Source organism: Bos taurus, chromosome 10 (genome assembly GCF_002263795.3).
Source record: "Bos taurus isolate L1 Dominette 01449 registration number 42190680 breed Hereford chromosome 10, ARS-UCD2.0, whole genome shotgun sequence".
NCBI lineage: Eukaryota > Metazoa > Chordata > Mammalia > Artiodactyla > Bovidae > Bos > Bos taurus.
The window spans coordinates 60,733,633-60,750,465 of record NC_037337.1 but is presented as its reverse complement, the minus strand read 5'-3'; the positions used below and the strand labels follow the sequence as shown (position 1 = coordinate 60,750,465).

The 16,833-nt window shown below is 37.0% G+C and overlaps 1 protein-coding gene across 3 annotated transcripts in view; it reads right to left on the bottom strand.

Annotated features, from left to right (window-relative positions):
• FAM227B (family with sequence similarity 227 member B) overlaps positions 1–16,833 on the bottom strand; it is a 212,363-nt gene that overhangs the window by 174,265 nt on the left and 21,265 nt on the right. For all 3 annotated transcript variants that reach the window (XM_059890867.1, XM_024998054.2, XM_059890866.1), the window contains exons 7-9: positions 16,154–16,258; positions 9,828–9,926; positions 1,129–1,230 (exon numbers count right to left, since the gene is read on the bottom strand). In XM_059890867.1, coding sequence (XP_059746850.1) covers positions 1,129–1,230; positions 9,828–9,926; positions 16,154–16,258 — 306 coding nt within the window. The remainder of the gene's footprint in view (positions 1–1,128; positions 1,231–9,827; positions 9,927–16,153; positions 16,259–16,833) is intronic.

The following is a 16,833-nucleotide window of genomic DNA, read 5'->3' as shown; positions in this document are numbered from 1 at the left end:
ACAGCTTGTTTGTTCACATTAAATAGGCTTTTAAAAATTCTTTTCTTAAGGCTTGTGTTAAAGCATGCTTGACTTTATCAAACCACGTAGTAGACAGACAAGACCCACCACAAAAGGACAGACTAGGTGAAGGATTATAGATAGGAGAAATCCAGCCAGTTTTGTCATCTCTAGGCAATTTAATGATCAAAAATCCTAACCATTAATATTTTTCCTGTAAATAAGAAAAATAAATTTATATTAGCAGAGAAAATGCTAGTCTATCTTTTGGAATATCAGTGTTCTATAAGGCAAGTTATGAATCATCAGTCAACCTCTTCATCTGATGGATAACAGGCTATGGCATTGAAGAGACTGAATGTCTGCAAGATCACCTGTGTAATTAGTAGTAGACTCCTTATTCCCAGCCCACTGCTGGCTTCCTTCTATAATACTGTATGTACATTTTTGTAAGCTAGATCCAGATTGAGTATAAATATTTGGCAATTTTATGTTTTCCTGATAGACATTTATTTTATTTTAGGATTTATCCATAAAAACATTTACTGACTTGAAAATACTCATATATTTCTGATTTTACAGATGTCAGTTCAACAAAGTATTTGAATACGTCTTCTGCTTTGAAATGCTAGATGTTTACATTTCAAAATACTCAATGAAATTCCATGCATCTTCATTTCACATTACTCAAGAACATAAATGATTTTAACCAAATTATTTTAACATAGTAAAACAACATTTGATTCATAAATTTGTTCATTGTTCTTTACTGTTCACATGTGCTTAGTGTTGTACTTATGCATAACACAAGAGGTTAAGTCCTCTTAGACCAAAATATACTTTATAAAGTAAAAGGAAAATAATTTTGTAGATTGAAAAATCAAGAATATGCTTAGGTTAAGTCAATATTTTTCAGTATGCAAACAAATTGATTCTGTAAGGCTTTCAGCAGAATACAATTTTCTGGGCTGGGGGCATAACTTAAAATATTAGCTTTTTTACTCTACTTGAGGCAATTTTGCTTTCAAAGTAACAAAATGCATTCTCTTATGTATTTAAAGAAAATAACTTTTTATAGTTCATTTGCTATAAATATAATTTGTATAACCACTTAACTTCTGTATTTACCTGAAAGAATGTATCCTTTCGGCTTAGAGGTATACTCATGAAAAGTGACACATAACTTTCTGAAATTCTATCAAACAAGCAAGCTTGATTTTCTCTGTCAGGCTAAAAAATAAAACAGGTATGGAATTAAAATAATTGATATTACAATTTAAAATTAGAATTTGTTTACATAATGTCAGTAATTCTATCTATTCTCAAACGGCAGATCAGATGCTATAATGGAATGAGCATGGGTTTTTGGCATCATGCAGACCTGAATTTAAATGCTGGTTCCGTTATTCGTTAGCTGCACTATCCTGGGCAAGTCCTGGTCTCCTTATCTGCAAATGTAGGTAATATATACATGCCTTAAAGTAGTATCTTAAAATTCAATTGGGACAAGGATCGCATTTTGTTTGACTTTGTATTTAAAGCCCTCAGCACAGTGCCTGGCACATAGAAAGCAAACCAATGTCTGATGAATTAATGAAGGTTCTTAAATAGTGGTTGGCATGTACAAGGCTGTCAATGACATAGTTGCCTTCTATTATTCTATAGCCATTTCAAATCTTTCGTAATAAGTAACTCAGTATAAAATTAAAGCAATTACTGGAATGAGACAGCCATAGCCAGAACTAGTAAAATAGTGACATGAAAGACTAAAAACAAAGTAGAATGTCATCAGTTCAGTTCAGTTCAGTCGCTCAGTCGTGTCCGACTCTTTGCGACCCCATGAATTGCAGCATGCCAGGCCTTCCTGCCAACTCCCAGAGTTTACTCAAACTCATGTCCATCGAGCCGGTGATGCCTTCCAGCCATCTCATCCTCTGTCATCCCTTTCTCCTCCTGCCCCCAATCCCTCCCAGCATCAGAGTCTTTTCCAATGAGTCAACTCTTCGCATGAGGTGGCCAAAGTACTGGAGTTTCAGCTTTAGCATCATTCCTTCCAAAGAAATCCCAGGGCTGATCTCCTTCAGAATGGACTGGTTGGATCTCCTTGCAGTCCAAGGGATCTCAAGAGTCTTCTCCAACACCACAGTTCAAAAGCATCAATTCTTCGGTGCTCAGCTTTCTTCACAGTCCAACTCTCACATCCATACATGACCACAGGAAAAACCATAGCCTTGACCAGACAGACCTTTGCTGGCAAAGTAATGTCTCTGCTGTTGAATATGCTATCTAGGTTGGTCATAACTTTCCTTCCAAGGAGTAAGCGTCTTTTAATTTCATGGCTGTAGTCACCATCTGCAGTGATTTTGGAGCCCCAACAAATAAAGTCTGACACTGTTTCCCCATCTATTTCCCATGAAGTGATGGGACCAGATGCCATGATCTTCATTTTCTGAATGTTGAGCTTTAAGCCAACTTTTTCACTCTCCACTTTCACTTTCATCAAGAGGCTTTTTAGTTCCTCTTCACTTTCTGCCATAAGGGTGGTGTCATCTGCATATCTGAGGTTATTGATATTTCTCCCAGCAATCTCGATTCCAGGTTGTGCTTCTTCCAGCCCAGCATTTCTCATGATGCACTCTGCATGTAAGTTATAAGAAGGAAGAAATCTATAGGTAATAATACTGTTAACATTATGGTAAGGTCTTAAGGTAGCACCTTGAATTCTTGCTCTATTAAGCAATGAAGAGATGAATCCAAATTCATTTATGATATCAACAGTAGAAGCACAAGCTGGCATTAATAGGTTTTGGTAATAAACACCAAAAATGATTAAATTCAGTGGTAATTTTCTATCAAATTAGCAAATCATATGACCTGGGATTCATAAATGTATAGTATCTTAGAATTAAAATGGAAGTTAGATATCACCTAGGTTAAACTTCTCTAATTTAGTGATTTTACTACTGTCCAGAAAGCTTAAGTGAATTATTTAAGGTCATACACAGTTAAGTATGACTGATGCTGATGCTCAAATACTTTGGCCACCTGATGTGAAGAACTGACTCATTGGAAAAGACCCTGATGCTGGGAAAGATTGAAGGCAAGAGGAGAAGAGGACAACAGAGGATGACATGGCTGGATGGCATCCCTGACTTGATGGACAAGTGTTTGAGCAAACTCCGGGAGCTGGTGATGGACAGGGAAGCCTGGCATGCTGCAGTCCATTGGGTTGCAAAAAGTTGGACACGATTGAGCGACTGAACTGATACACAGTTAAGTAACTGAAAGCCAGACTAGAATCCAGGTCTTCTAACTTCCAATACAGCTCTCATGACTCTGTAATAAGTTTATGGATGGAGATAGTAACAGAAACAATAATGATAATGTTAATAGCTAAAAATTCTGGATCATTTACATAATGGGAAGTGGTTCTAAGATTAGGGTTGTATGAGAATTAAATGAGATTATATATAAAGTTGGCATGTTTCAGCTACACAACCTACAATCATGTATGAAGAAATATCTAGACAGAACGTTTCAGAACATGTCTTTGACTAATACAATTCAGTGTAATGTACACATCAAATATACTTTCACAGGAGACTGAGTAGCAAAATAGTATGGTAAATTTTTATACATGTTTTTTATGCTTGAAAAGAAAAGTTATCCTACAGCTGATGGGTATTCAAGTTACTGATATGCTCATTAGATCTAGCTATTTAACACATGTTAAATCATTCTTGCATTCCAGGAATAAAGCTCATTGGTCAGGCTGTATAACCCTTTTAATATACTGCTGAATTTAGTTTCCTAGTATTTTGTTGAAGGCTTTTGTATCAATATCCATCAAAGAGGATATTGATCTGTACTTTTTTTTTTTTTTGGTAGTATCTTTAGCTTTGGTATCACGGCAATACTGGTCTCATAAAATGAGCTAGGAGAATTCCCTCTTCAATTTTTTAGAAGAGTTTGAGAAGGAATGGTTTTAATTCTTCTTTAAATATTGGCAGAATTCATCAGTGAAGTCATTTGGTCCGGGACTTTCTTTGTTGGGAGGTTTCTGATTACTGATTTAATCTCCCTACTAGTTATAGATCTATTTAGATTGTCTATTTCTTCATTAGTCAGTCTTGGAAAATTATATATCTCTAGGAATTTGTCCATTTTATACAGGCTATCCAATTTGTTATTATATGTTTATTCACAGTCCTCTTAATCCTTCTTATTTCTTTGCTGATAGTAAAATTCCTACTTTTATTTGACTTTAATTTGAGTCCTCTTACTCTTGCTGCTGCTGTTGCTAAGTCGCTTCAGTTGTGTCTGACTCTGCAACCCTATGGACAGCAGCCCACCAGGCTCCTCTGTCCACAGGATTCTCTAGGCAAGAATCCTGGAGTGGGTTGCCATTTCCTTCTCTCTTACTCTTGCTAGAGGTGTGTCAATTTTATTGACCTCAAGGAATAACTTTCGAATTTGTTGCTTTTCTCTACTATTTTTCAATTCTCTGTTTTATTTATCTCCACTCTAATCTATTCATTCCCTCCTTCTATTAGCTAAGGGTTCAGTTTGTCCTTCTTTTTCTAGTTTCTTACTAGGTAAATTTAGGTTGTTGATATATTGTTTATTGATTTGTTTAAAACTACAAATTTCTCTTTTAGCACTGCTTTTGTTTTTCCCTGCAAGTTTTGTATGTTCTGTTTTTGTTTTCATTTGTCTCAAGCTATTTTCTAATTTCCCCTGTGATTTGTTCTTTGAGTTATTGGTTGTTTGGGAACTCTTATAAATTAATGGCAACTCACTCTAGTAATCTTGCCTGGAAAACCCCATTTCTAGAGGAGCCTGGTGGGTTACAGTCCATGGGATTGCAAAAGTGTCGGACATGACTGAATGACTAAGAAACGACAACAACTGGTCTTTATTATTTCCTTTCTTCTGCATACTTCGGGTTTTCATTTCTTTGTCTAGTTTCCTACACTAGAAGCTGGGGTCATGGTTTTTGAGAACGTTCTGTATTTCAAATATAGGCATCTTAATGCTTTAAATTTCTAAATACTGCTTGAGGTATATCTCACAAATTTAATCTACATTTTCATTTTCAATAAGCTCAAAATACTTTTCAATTTCCCTATTGATTTCTGGTTTGACCCATAGTTCCTGAGAAGTATGTTAGTTTCCAAATATTTGAGGATTTTCCAGATAGCTTTCTGTTATCCATTTACATATAATTCCATTTTGGTCTAAAAATATGACTTGATTCTTTTAATTTTATTAGAATGTTTTCCTAGCCCAGAATATAGTTGGTAAAGATTTAATATGTACATGAGAAAAATGTGTATTCTACTGTCATTAACAGGAATGCTTTATACATATCAATTAGATACGTAAAGTTGGTTAACAAAGTATTGCTCAAATAATCTACCTCATTCTATATCATTAACTGATTTCTGTACATTCTACCAATTACTGAGACTGAGGTGCTGAAATATCTAACTATATTTATAGATTTGTCTTTCTCCTTTAAGTATTTTTAATTAAATGTTTCAAAGCATTTTAATTAGGTATATAAATATTTCACTGTTATGTCATAATGATGAACTGACTACTTTGTGTTTATGTTAGTCACTCAGCCGTGTCCAACTCCTTGCAACCCCATGGACTGTAGCCTGCCAGGTTCCTCCGTCCATGGAATTCCCCAGGCAAGAATACTGGAATGCCCTTCTCCAGGGGATCTTCTGGACTCAGGGATTGAACCTGGGTTTCCTGCATTGCAGGCAGATTCTTTACTATCTGAGCCACCAGGGAAGCCCTCATTATACAGTTACTCTTCCCTCATAACATTCTTTGCTTTCCGATTTACTCTGTATGATGAGTTGAAAAAAGTTGTTATTTTTGTGGGTTACATATGGCTTATCTTTGATATTTTATGGGTAGAAGTGATACACTTTCCAGGCTTCTGAATCATTTTGAGAGGCAAAGTCCCATGGACAATTTTGAAACCTTTAAGGGTATATCATTACTGGAATTCTTCTAGTCAAACATCATCAGGGAAACTTTTATCATTAGCCTATACATTAGCCAGGAATTTTTGGAACACTGTATTTTCACTATGAATATAATAATAAACATAATAATGATAGATGTATCCACTGAACACTTACCATATACCCTATATACCATTTAAACAACTTCTATGTAAACAAACAACTTTAAATGCATTTCCTAACTCCCAATAAACAGAAACAATAGGTAATTCTTAAAGTTTTTATGAAAGAAGTAACTACTTAGTTACATCATTTACTAATGGATAAACTTGTTTTGGGGGCTTCCCTGGTGGCTCAGGTGGTAAAGAATCTGCCTGCAGTGTGGAAGACCTGGGTTTGATCCCTGGGTTGGGAAGATCTGGAGAAGGGAATGACTATCCATTCCAGCATTCTTGCCTGGAGAATTCCATGGACAGGGGAGTCTGGCAGGCTACAGACCATGGGGTCACAAAGAGTTGGACCTGACTGACTGATAAATACTTTCAAACTTGTTTCTGAAAGCCAGATCTTAATTCTATTGCACTGAATCCATATTACACTTATATAGTATTTCACAGGTTACTAGGGCTCTTACTTATGTTACTTTTAGGGCAAAAGAGAGAGTTTTTTTAAATCTGTTTTTATTTGTTTTGAAGACGAGATTATTGAAGCTCAGAGCAATTTTTTGACTAACCCAAAGTTTTACCCTCAGTTCAATTCAGTTCAGTCACTCAGTAGTGTCCGACTCTTTGCAACCCCATGGACTGCAGCACGCCAGGCCTCCCCGTCCATCACCAACTCCCGGAGTTTATCCAAACTCATGTCCATTGAGTCGGTGATGCCATCCAACCGTCTCATCCTCTGTCCTCCCCTTCTCCTCCTGCCTTCAATCTTTCCCAGCATCAGGGTCTTTTCAAATGAGTCAGTTCTTCACATCAGGTGGCCCAAGTATTGAAATGTCACCCTAACTACTGGGAAATCCAGATTTAAAATTTTAACTTCTTGGAGTGAGTTCAATTCAGCTCAGTTCGGTCACTCAGTTGTGTCTGACTCTTTGTGACCCCATGAACTGCAGCACACCAGGCTTTCCTGTGCATCACCAATTCCCAGAGTTTACTCAAACTCAAGTCCATTGAGTTGGTGATGCCATCCAACCATCTTATCCTCTGTTGTCCCCTTCTCTTCCCGCCTTAAATCATTCCCAGCATCGGGGGCTTTTCAAATGAATCAGTTCTTTGCATCAGGTGGCTAAAGTACTGGAGTTTCAGCTGCAGTATCAGTCCTTCCAATGAATATTCAGGACTGATTTCCTTTAGGATTGACTGGTTGGATCTCCTTGCAGTCCAAGGGACTCTCAAGAGTCTTCTCCAACACCACAGTTCAAAAACATCAATTCTTTGGTGCTCAGCTTTCTTTATAGTCCATCCAACTCTCACATCCATACATGACTACTGGAAAAACCATAGCTTTGACTAGATGGACCTTTGTTGGCAAAGTAGTGTCTGCTTTTTAATATGCTGTCTAGGTTGGGCATAACTTTTCTTCCAAGGAATAAGCATCTTTTTTTCATGGCTGCAGTCACCACCTGCAGTGATTTTGGAGCCCCCCAAAATAAAGTCTATCACTGTTTCCTGGATTCAAGCCTAGCACTTTTTCTACCAGATCAATTTACCACTAAGTCACGGATAATAAAAGAAATTTGCTTTTATATTGGTCACCTAACAATTACTGAAATAAGTTTCAGAGTCAGCATACTGAATCATGCTATATTCTGGAGTATGATTATATATTATTTCATATTGTGCTGTTGGTAATTAAACTGTACTAGTGGCTCGGGGGGAGGTTATTCTAGTTATAAAGTCAGTACTATTTATCATTTATCAGTTCAGTTCAGTTCAGTTGCTCAGTTGTGTCTGACTCTTTGCGACCCCATGAACCACAGCACACCTATAAGGTGGACCTAAAAATAGACAGAATGTATATGTTTTGTATTCACCTGAAAATGTAGCACAGCTTGAAATATGAGCTTACCTAACAGTACAAATATTCCCACACAATGCTGGTAAAAATGTATGAGCACTCACCACATTTATTTGATGTATTTAGGAACCCAAGAGGCCATGCTATTAATCTAGCTCACTGGCTTCATATATTTAACAAAAGAACCCTCTTAGAAATAAAATCATAGGTGAAATGTAATCAACAGAACAGATGAAACCGGCGCTGTTCTGGTTAAATCATGGAAATGTTGCTTCAATATGACTTGGATACCCTTTCAGTTCCCTTGGAACAGCAGCAGAACACTCACTCAGATCAATCATATAATGTTCCTCAAAATACATCAAAGATCTTAATGGTATTGGAAATGTTATTAAATTGTAAGATTTTTAAATAATTACTATAATTTCAGGAAGGCAGCAGTTAGAGAGAATAGTTTGCTTAAAGACAAAATGACTTCTAATTCCTTGTTATTCCACAGATACCCCCATAAATGTAGTGGGTTGTTAACACTTTTGTGTCAGATCTGTTTGTTCCAAATAATGTAGCTTGACAAAGCAGTTACTAGAAACATTGCTAGATTATGTTTCCTTCAAAAACTTGTCATATATATAATCCTAACAGATTTAAGTGGGAAAGTAATGCTTTCTCTCTGTTATCATGGAAAAATATAAATTTGGAATCCAGATCTGGAAAAAGAAATTTAAGGTAATGAAAGTCTCATTTTATGTTTCCCTACATAATTACCTTTGTAGAACTGATACACCACTTCCTATTTCTCATTCAACTCCTAACGTTATCAGAAATACAGGACAGATACTCTTACCTTGAATTACATTAATTATTCTAACACATGTGAAGTGATGATGAAGTGAAAGTCGCTCAGCGGTTGTCCGACTCTTTGTGATCTCATGGACTATACGGTCCATGGAATTCTCTAGGCCAGCATATTGGAGTGGGTAGCCTTTCCCTTCTCCAGGGCATCTTCTCATCCCAGGGATCAAACCAGGTCTCCGCATTGCTGGTGGATTCTTTAACAGTTGAGCCACAAGGAACATAATGCTCTATTCAAATAGTTTTATGAAAAACCAATAGAACTCATTCCTTCGTTGTATGAAAGAATCCATAAGCAGTTTTCCTTGGGCAATTTGAGCTGGGGAGGTGAAGAACTGAGCCTAATATCAGACTTCCCCGATGGGGCAGCACACCTTCCTAATGCTTGGGCCGTGGTCCCCAGCATTACTCTGCTTTTCATTCTTCTAGATCCAGAGGCCACACAGCAGCCATTGGTATTCACCACTTTCTCCAGGCTCCTGTATTCTCTGATGTAAGACTCGCATACTGCTTATTTCCATTCTTTTACTGCTTCCCAGATACCCATGTCTTTCTCTTTTTAATCCTAAGCAGAGTTTTCATCTTTCTGAATCAAGAGAGGACCCTCTCTGCATCTGATATATTGTGTTTTCTAAGTGAAACCTCTTTCAATGTCACTGATTTGCAGTGGATTTTCTCTTTAGTGTTCATCAGTGCATTATACTACTGAGTAAAGCTACAACTTTATTATTTACTACAGTGTTTAACTACTCTTTTTCTGACTAATACAGACTCTGGATCTTTGAAATCCACATTAAGGTTTTAACTCCTCTAAAAGAACTCTAGATTTCAAACATGACTTCTAATATATGCAGAATACTAAAAAAACAAGCTTTGTGATAGGATCAGAAGAACATTAAAAAAACACCAGTGTTACCATTAATGAAAAATTATGCTGCAAACTTTTTAAAAAGAAGTTTAAAAAAAACATTTTACCTTAAATTTATGGAGAAACCACCACCAAAAGCAATCATGCAAAAGAGCAAGAGAAGCTTCTGAGAGAAAATGAGTCCTCCAGATTTTAAAAACTTTTCCCTACGGAAAAAAGATATATATGATCAAATTAATATGTATTATAAGACACATTAATATAAATAGGCTTTATAAAGATTATGTATTTAATAGTTATAGACTACCACTGCTCAACAGAAATTTAATGTGAGTCATCTATATATTAAGCTTTCTAGTAGACATTTTAACAAAGTACAAATGTGAAGTTTTAGTTACATTTAACCAAATATATTTAAAATATTAGTATTATAATAAATTTTATAAAATTATTAATGAAATATTTTACATTCCTTTGGGTACTAGGTCCTTGAAATATAGTATATATTTTATATTTACAGCACATCTCAATTTTGAACACTGTATTTTCTTCAAAAATACTAGATTATAATTAGATTTTATAAAATATATGGTTATTATTTTTTAACTCTAAATTTTTTCAGTAATTGAATTAAGTAATTTTAAATTTATATATAATTAAAGTACATAAATTTTAAAATTCAGCTAATCACAGGCATAGAAAATAAACTTAAGGTTATCAAAAGGGAAAGTAGTGGAGAGGGATAAATCTTAAGTTTGGGATTAACAGATACACACTACTATATATAAAATAGATAAGTAAGAAGGTCCCACTGTATAACATATGAAACTATATTCACTACCTTGTAATAACCTATAGTGGAAATACCTTGTAATAACCTATAATGGAAAAAAAACTTAAAAAGTGTATACATATAATATATATAGTATAACTGAATCATGTTGCTGTACCCCAGAAACCAACACAACACTGTTAAACTATTTTTCAATAAAAAAATACAACAGGCATATTTCATATGCTCAGTAATCACCTTTGGTTAGCAGTCATTGAAATGGCAGTGTAGGCTAAACCAGGACTAGCAAAAATCCAGGACACATGCTACAGTTTCCCTTTTATGATAAAGATTGCTGCTGCTGCGTCACTTTAGTCGTGTCCGACTCTGTGCGACCCCATAGACGGCAGCCCACTAGGCTCCTCTGTCCCTGGGATTCTCCAGGCAAGAACACTGGAGTGGGTTGCCATTTCCTTCTCCATTGCATGAAAGTGAAAAGTGAAAGTGAAGTCGCTCAGTCGTGTCTGACTCCTAGCGACCCCATGGACTGCAGCCTACCAGGCTCCTCCATCCATGGGGTTTTCTAGGCAAAAGTACTGGAGTGGGGTGCCATTGCCTTCTCCGACGATAAAGACAGATATCAACAATCATGGGATTCTAACCCACTGGGCCCCATCATAAGTCTAGAGCCTAACTAAACATAGTATTCTTTCTTAGCAATTCATCAAAACGGGCACATGAAGTTAATTTACCATGACTACTAGAGACTAAATCTTGGTTTAAAAAAGTACATTCAGTGGATCATTTTATCTTATTCACTAAAAGTTTTTAAATGGCAGATCTAGTACAGTTCAAGATTTATTTCAATGAAATCCATAGGTAGGAACTTCTCTTCCTCAAGTACAAGTCTACAAAAAGGATATTGTACAAACTTTTATGTGTGCTCAGTCAGTTCAGTCCTGTCCGACTCTGTGGCCCAATAGACTGTAGCTGGCCAGGCTCCTCTGTCCATGGGATTTCCCAGGCAAGAAGACTGGAATGGGTTGCCATGTCCTTCTCCAGGGGATCGTCCTCATCAAGGGACTGAACCTGCATCTCCTGTACTGGTAGGAGGTTTCTTTACCCCTGAGTCAGCAGGGAAACCTGCAAACTTTTATACCAAGGAGATTTTTTTTTTTATCATGCATTCTGTAGGGGGCACTTCTTTTTCAGAGGCCACTTTATAGAATACATTGGTAAGAGCTTCAACTTATTTAGTACTCCTTAATTACAAAAAACATAAAGAAAAAAGTAGAAAGTTAAAATACAAGAGAAAAATCTGAATTTTTGTTGAAATACTTTCTAAATTTCAAGCAAGCATGCTTTTTAGTGTAAACTAATTACATGATTGCTTCTGTTCTAAGCTTTGGTTGTGCTTAGTGACACTAACTTTCAGCAAAATTCCAAATTCTTTAAATTATTATCAGTATTTAGTCAAAACAACAAAAACTAGAAATCAGCGAAAAAATTCCAAACCCAGCTTAAAAAGTTAAATGGTACTTTCTTCCATTAACCTTTACCTTTTGTGACACTTTGATTCATGTAAATGTAAACATACCTTGAAGCCTATACATTATCTGACTTGGAACTTTTTCTCCTATTACTGATTCTTTTAATAGGTTGGATAAAACTACTTCTAATGTCCTCTAAGACATTTTGTGTATATCTGTATGTTTGTGGCTCAGCTTTCTCATAATATAGGCCTCTTTTCACCCAATTCAATAAAATTTTTACTGAGCATCATCTGTAGTCAAGGTTCTGTTCTGGATGGTACAGGGTATAATTTACACTTTATCAAGAAACTTAATCTACGACTGTATGTGCAAGAATGTTATTTGGACAGGGTAACGTGAATCCAGTCAATTTCATGGATTGCCTTGCCTTCAAGCATGTAACAGTAACCTTTTAACACTCTCTTTCCAAGCTTTAGATTCATAAAGTTCACTCTTGGGAAGTTACAATAAGCATTTCTATGAAATAACATTCCTTCTGATTTTCCTACACCTATTTTTTCTTCACCTTAATTTCATCATCTATTTGAATGCCATTGCACTGCACATGTGTAGCAGGCCAACTACCTTCTCATAGTTCACAGGGTTCTCACAGCAAGAATACTGGTGGGGTTTCTCATTACCTCCTCTAGGGGACCGTGTTCTCTCAGAACCTTTGACTGTGTGGAACTGGAGCCTATTATACAGAGTGAAGTAAGCCAGAAAGAAAAACACCAATACAGTATACTAATGCATATATATGGAATTTAGAAAGATGGTAACAATAACTCTGTATACGAGACAGCAAAAGAGACACTGATGCATAGGACAGTCTTTTGGACTCTGTGGGAGAGGGAGAGGGTGGGATGATTTGGGAGAATGGCATTGAAATATGTATAATATCATATATGAAACGAGTCGCCAGTCCAGGTTCGATGCATGATACTGGATGCTTGGGGCTGGTGCACTGGGATGACCCAGAGGGATGGTATGGGGAGGGAGGAGGGAGGAGGGTTCAGGATGGGGAACACATGTATACCTGTGGTGGATTCATTTCGATATATGGCGAAACCAATACAATATTGTAAAGTTAAAAAAAAAAAAAAACTATGGAAAATTCTTAAAGAGGGGAATACCAGACCATCTTACCTGTCTCCTGAAAAACCTGTATGCAACTCAAGAAGCAACAGTTAGACCCACATATAGAACAACTCACAGGTTCAAACTTGGGAAAGGAGAACAAGGCTGTATATTGTCACCCTATTTAACTTATATGCAGGTATATCTTGCAAAATGCCAGGCTGGATGAATCACAAGCTGGAATCAAGACTGCCAGGAGATATATCAAGAACCTCAGATATACAGATGGTACCGCCCTAATGGCAGAAAGTAAAGAGGAACTAAAGAACCTCTTGATGGGGTGAAAGAGGAGAGTGGAAAAGCTGGTTTAAAAGTCAACATTCAAAAAAATAAGATCATGGGATCCAGTCCCATCACTTCATGACAAATAGAAGGGGAAAAAGTGGAAGCAGTGACAGATTTTCTTGGGGTCCAAAAATCACTTCAGACAGTGAATGCAGCCATGAAATTAAAAGACACTTGCTCTTTGGAAGAAAAGCTATGACAAACATAAGAGTATTAAAAAGCAAAGACATAACTTTGCTTACAAAGGTCCATATATAGTCAAAGCTATGGTTTTTCCAGTAGTCACACACAGATGTGTGTGTGTGATCTGGACTATAAAGAAGGCTGAGTGCTAAAGAACTGATGCTTTCAAATCGTGGAGATGGAAAATATTCTTGAGGGTCCTTTGGACAACAAGGAGATCAAACTAGTCAATCCTAAAGGAAATCAACTCTGAATGTTCATTAGAGGGACTGTTGCTGAACACTTTGGCCACCTCATGCAAAGAGCCAATTCACTGGAAAAGACTTATGTTGGCAAAGATTGAAGGCAAAAGGAGAATGGAGTGTCAGAGGATGAGATGGTTAGGTAGCATCATCAACTCGAAGGACATGAATTTGAGCAAACTCCGGGAGACGGTGCAGGACAGGGAAGCTTGGCATGCTGCAGTCCATAGGGTTGCAAAGAGTCGAGGTCACAGCAATTAAACGATGACAAAAGGCCCATTAAAATTCTTTTTTCAAATCAGGTAGGTGTATTAACAAATAGAACACTGGTTATTTATGTTTAGATAACCATTGTTTGTTGTTATTGATAATTGCTAAGTCATGTCCGGCTCTCTGTGACCCCATGGACTCTAGCCTGCCAGGCTTCTCTGTCCTTGGCATTCTCCAGGCAAGAATATTGGAGTGGATTGCCACTTCCTACTCCAGGGATCTTCCCAATCAGGGATCGTACCCGCATCTCCTACATTGGCAGGTGGATTCTTTACCACCAGGGACACACTGTTGGTACATAAACTCAAAATATCCTAAACCTAGCTGCTTGTCATATCCTGTGTACTTCTTACCCCAAACCCCTATCTGCATACACTCCTCCCTTTCCCACTTCTTTCAAAAATGCTGGCATCCTCCAAGTATATAAAATACTCCTCACAGCTGTACTTCTATGTCTTGTTTATGTGACCGACTTGTGATCTATGTTAGATGTACATGCATCCATGGTTAAAATATAGTCTCATTTTAGAATACAAAATGCTAAAATTAAAGATTATAGAATGTCTAGAACATTCCTAAGATTATTTTAACAATAATTTATGTTAATTTCTTTATAATAAAACCTTTTCCCTGAGGAAACTTTGGAAAATAGTCAGACAATGTAACAAACTTGCTCATGATCCAGGCATAATCATACCACCTATAGTTTTTCTCTTAAAAAATGAAATCAGGTGATTGTATCATGAGGGCAAACTAAGTCTTCCCTCTCATCAATATCCCATAAAATATAAAAGAGAACTGAGAAGCATCTGTATTAGTATAGAAAATAAGAAAAGGTGTAATTACTAAATCATTTTAGGTGGAGTTTTCAATGGAGTTCTGTGGTTCCCTAATGGAGGGGCAAACAGAAGGCCCAAATCAGGTTAATCAGATTATTTCTTGGAATATTTTTTCTTGAGGATGAAACACTAAAAAACACTCTTCATCTTGAAGAGTGAGGAATGGGCAGAGAATAATGGCTGACACTGATTTATCCAAGTTTAATGGTTGACTGTGCTCCTTCTGATCATCTATAGGGGACTATAGTAGGAGAGAAGATTGATTTTGTGTTGAGAAATAAAGAGCCACAGGAAGGCAGGAAGAGGGTCTGTGTGCATGCATGGTAAGTCGCTTCAGTTATGTCCAACTCTTTGTGACCCCATGGATTATAGCTGGCCAGGCTCCTCTATCCATAGGATTCTCCAGGCAAAAATACTGGAGTAGGTTGCCATGCCCACCTTTAGGGGATCTTCACAACCCAGGAATTGAACCCCAAGTCTCTCACCTCTCCTGCATTGGCAGGTGGGTTCTTTACCACAAGCACTGCCTGGGAAGCTCCCAGCAGAGGGTCTACTAAGAGCCAAGTCCATCTCAGAGTCTGCCTGGAGGTACAAGGAGCGTTGTCCAAGTCCCCAGTAAACAGAAACCTTTTTAGTTGATCACTTAATATTTAAATGAGAGGGAAATCAATACCAAAAACCACTCAAACCTCATCCTATACCTGGCATTCAATGGCCACTGATCTATTTACCTTCCTGTGTGCAGTTTTTCAATAAACTGGCTATTGATATTTCTGTAGAGATGTTTCTTAAAAATTCCTCAGAAACTTGAAGGTTCAAAAGGTGGGGCTGTGGGGAAGGGTTCTCCTAAATTATCCTGACATCAAAATGAGCAGGCTAACATATCCTGAGCTGATAGAGCGGGGAGAGGGGGAAACACCTGTTATAGTCATGTGCCAAATCAATGCACACTAGCAACCTCAGACTCCTGAGGCAGTAACACAGAATCAAATATATTCTCTTTTGGTTATCAAGGTGTTAAAAATATCACTGGTCTTTCCTGCTAGACTTAATGCCAGAAAGAATTGAATCTTGCTTAATACCTAATCTGTCATAGCTTTAAATAAAGGCCTAATTCATGAAATCATATCCTCCAAATGTATCATATAATAGAAATAAAATAATATTACATACATCAAAGTTATGGGCCTTTAAAATAAAAAGATAAATTCGTTCAGCATTCAGATGTCTAGGTAGCTGAGTAAGCTCATTTGTTCTAAATCCTGGGAAGTCACAACCCTAGAAAGAAGAAAAATCACAGAACAGGAATTACTTAATTCTTTTCATATAACTACAGAAGACAGGTAAAAATTCTACTAGCATTCACTAGCAATTATATTACAAACTTTTACTAAAAATAAGTAAATATATTTTATCCCACCTAAGAAAAATCTTCAAATATCCAACAGTCCATTCTGAAGGAGATCAGCCCTGGGATTTCTTTGGAAGGAATGATGCTAAAGCTGAAACTCCAGTACTTTGGCCACCTCATGCGAAGAGTTGACTCATTGGAAAAGACTCTAATGCTGGGAGGGATTGGGGGCAGGAGGAGAAGGGGACGACAGAGGATGAGATGGCTGGATGGCATCACTGACTTGATGGACGTGAGTCTGGGTGAACTCCGGGAGTTGGTAATGGACAGGGAGGCCTGGCGTGCTGCGATTCATGGGGTCGCAAAGAGTCGGACACGACTGAGCGACTGAACTGAACTGAACTAAACTGATGATATTAAGAGCCCTGGCATATTCATATGTCAAAAATTTAAAAGTAAAAGCAATTATTTCAGAACTAATTTTAACTTAAATTACAACAAA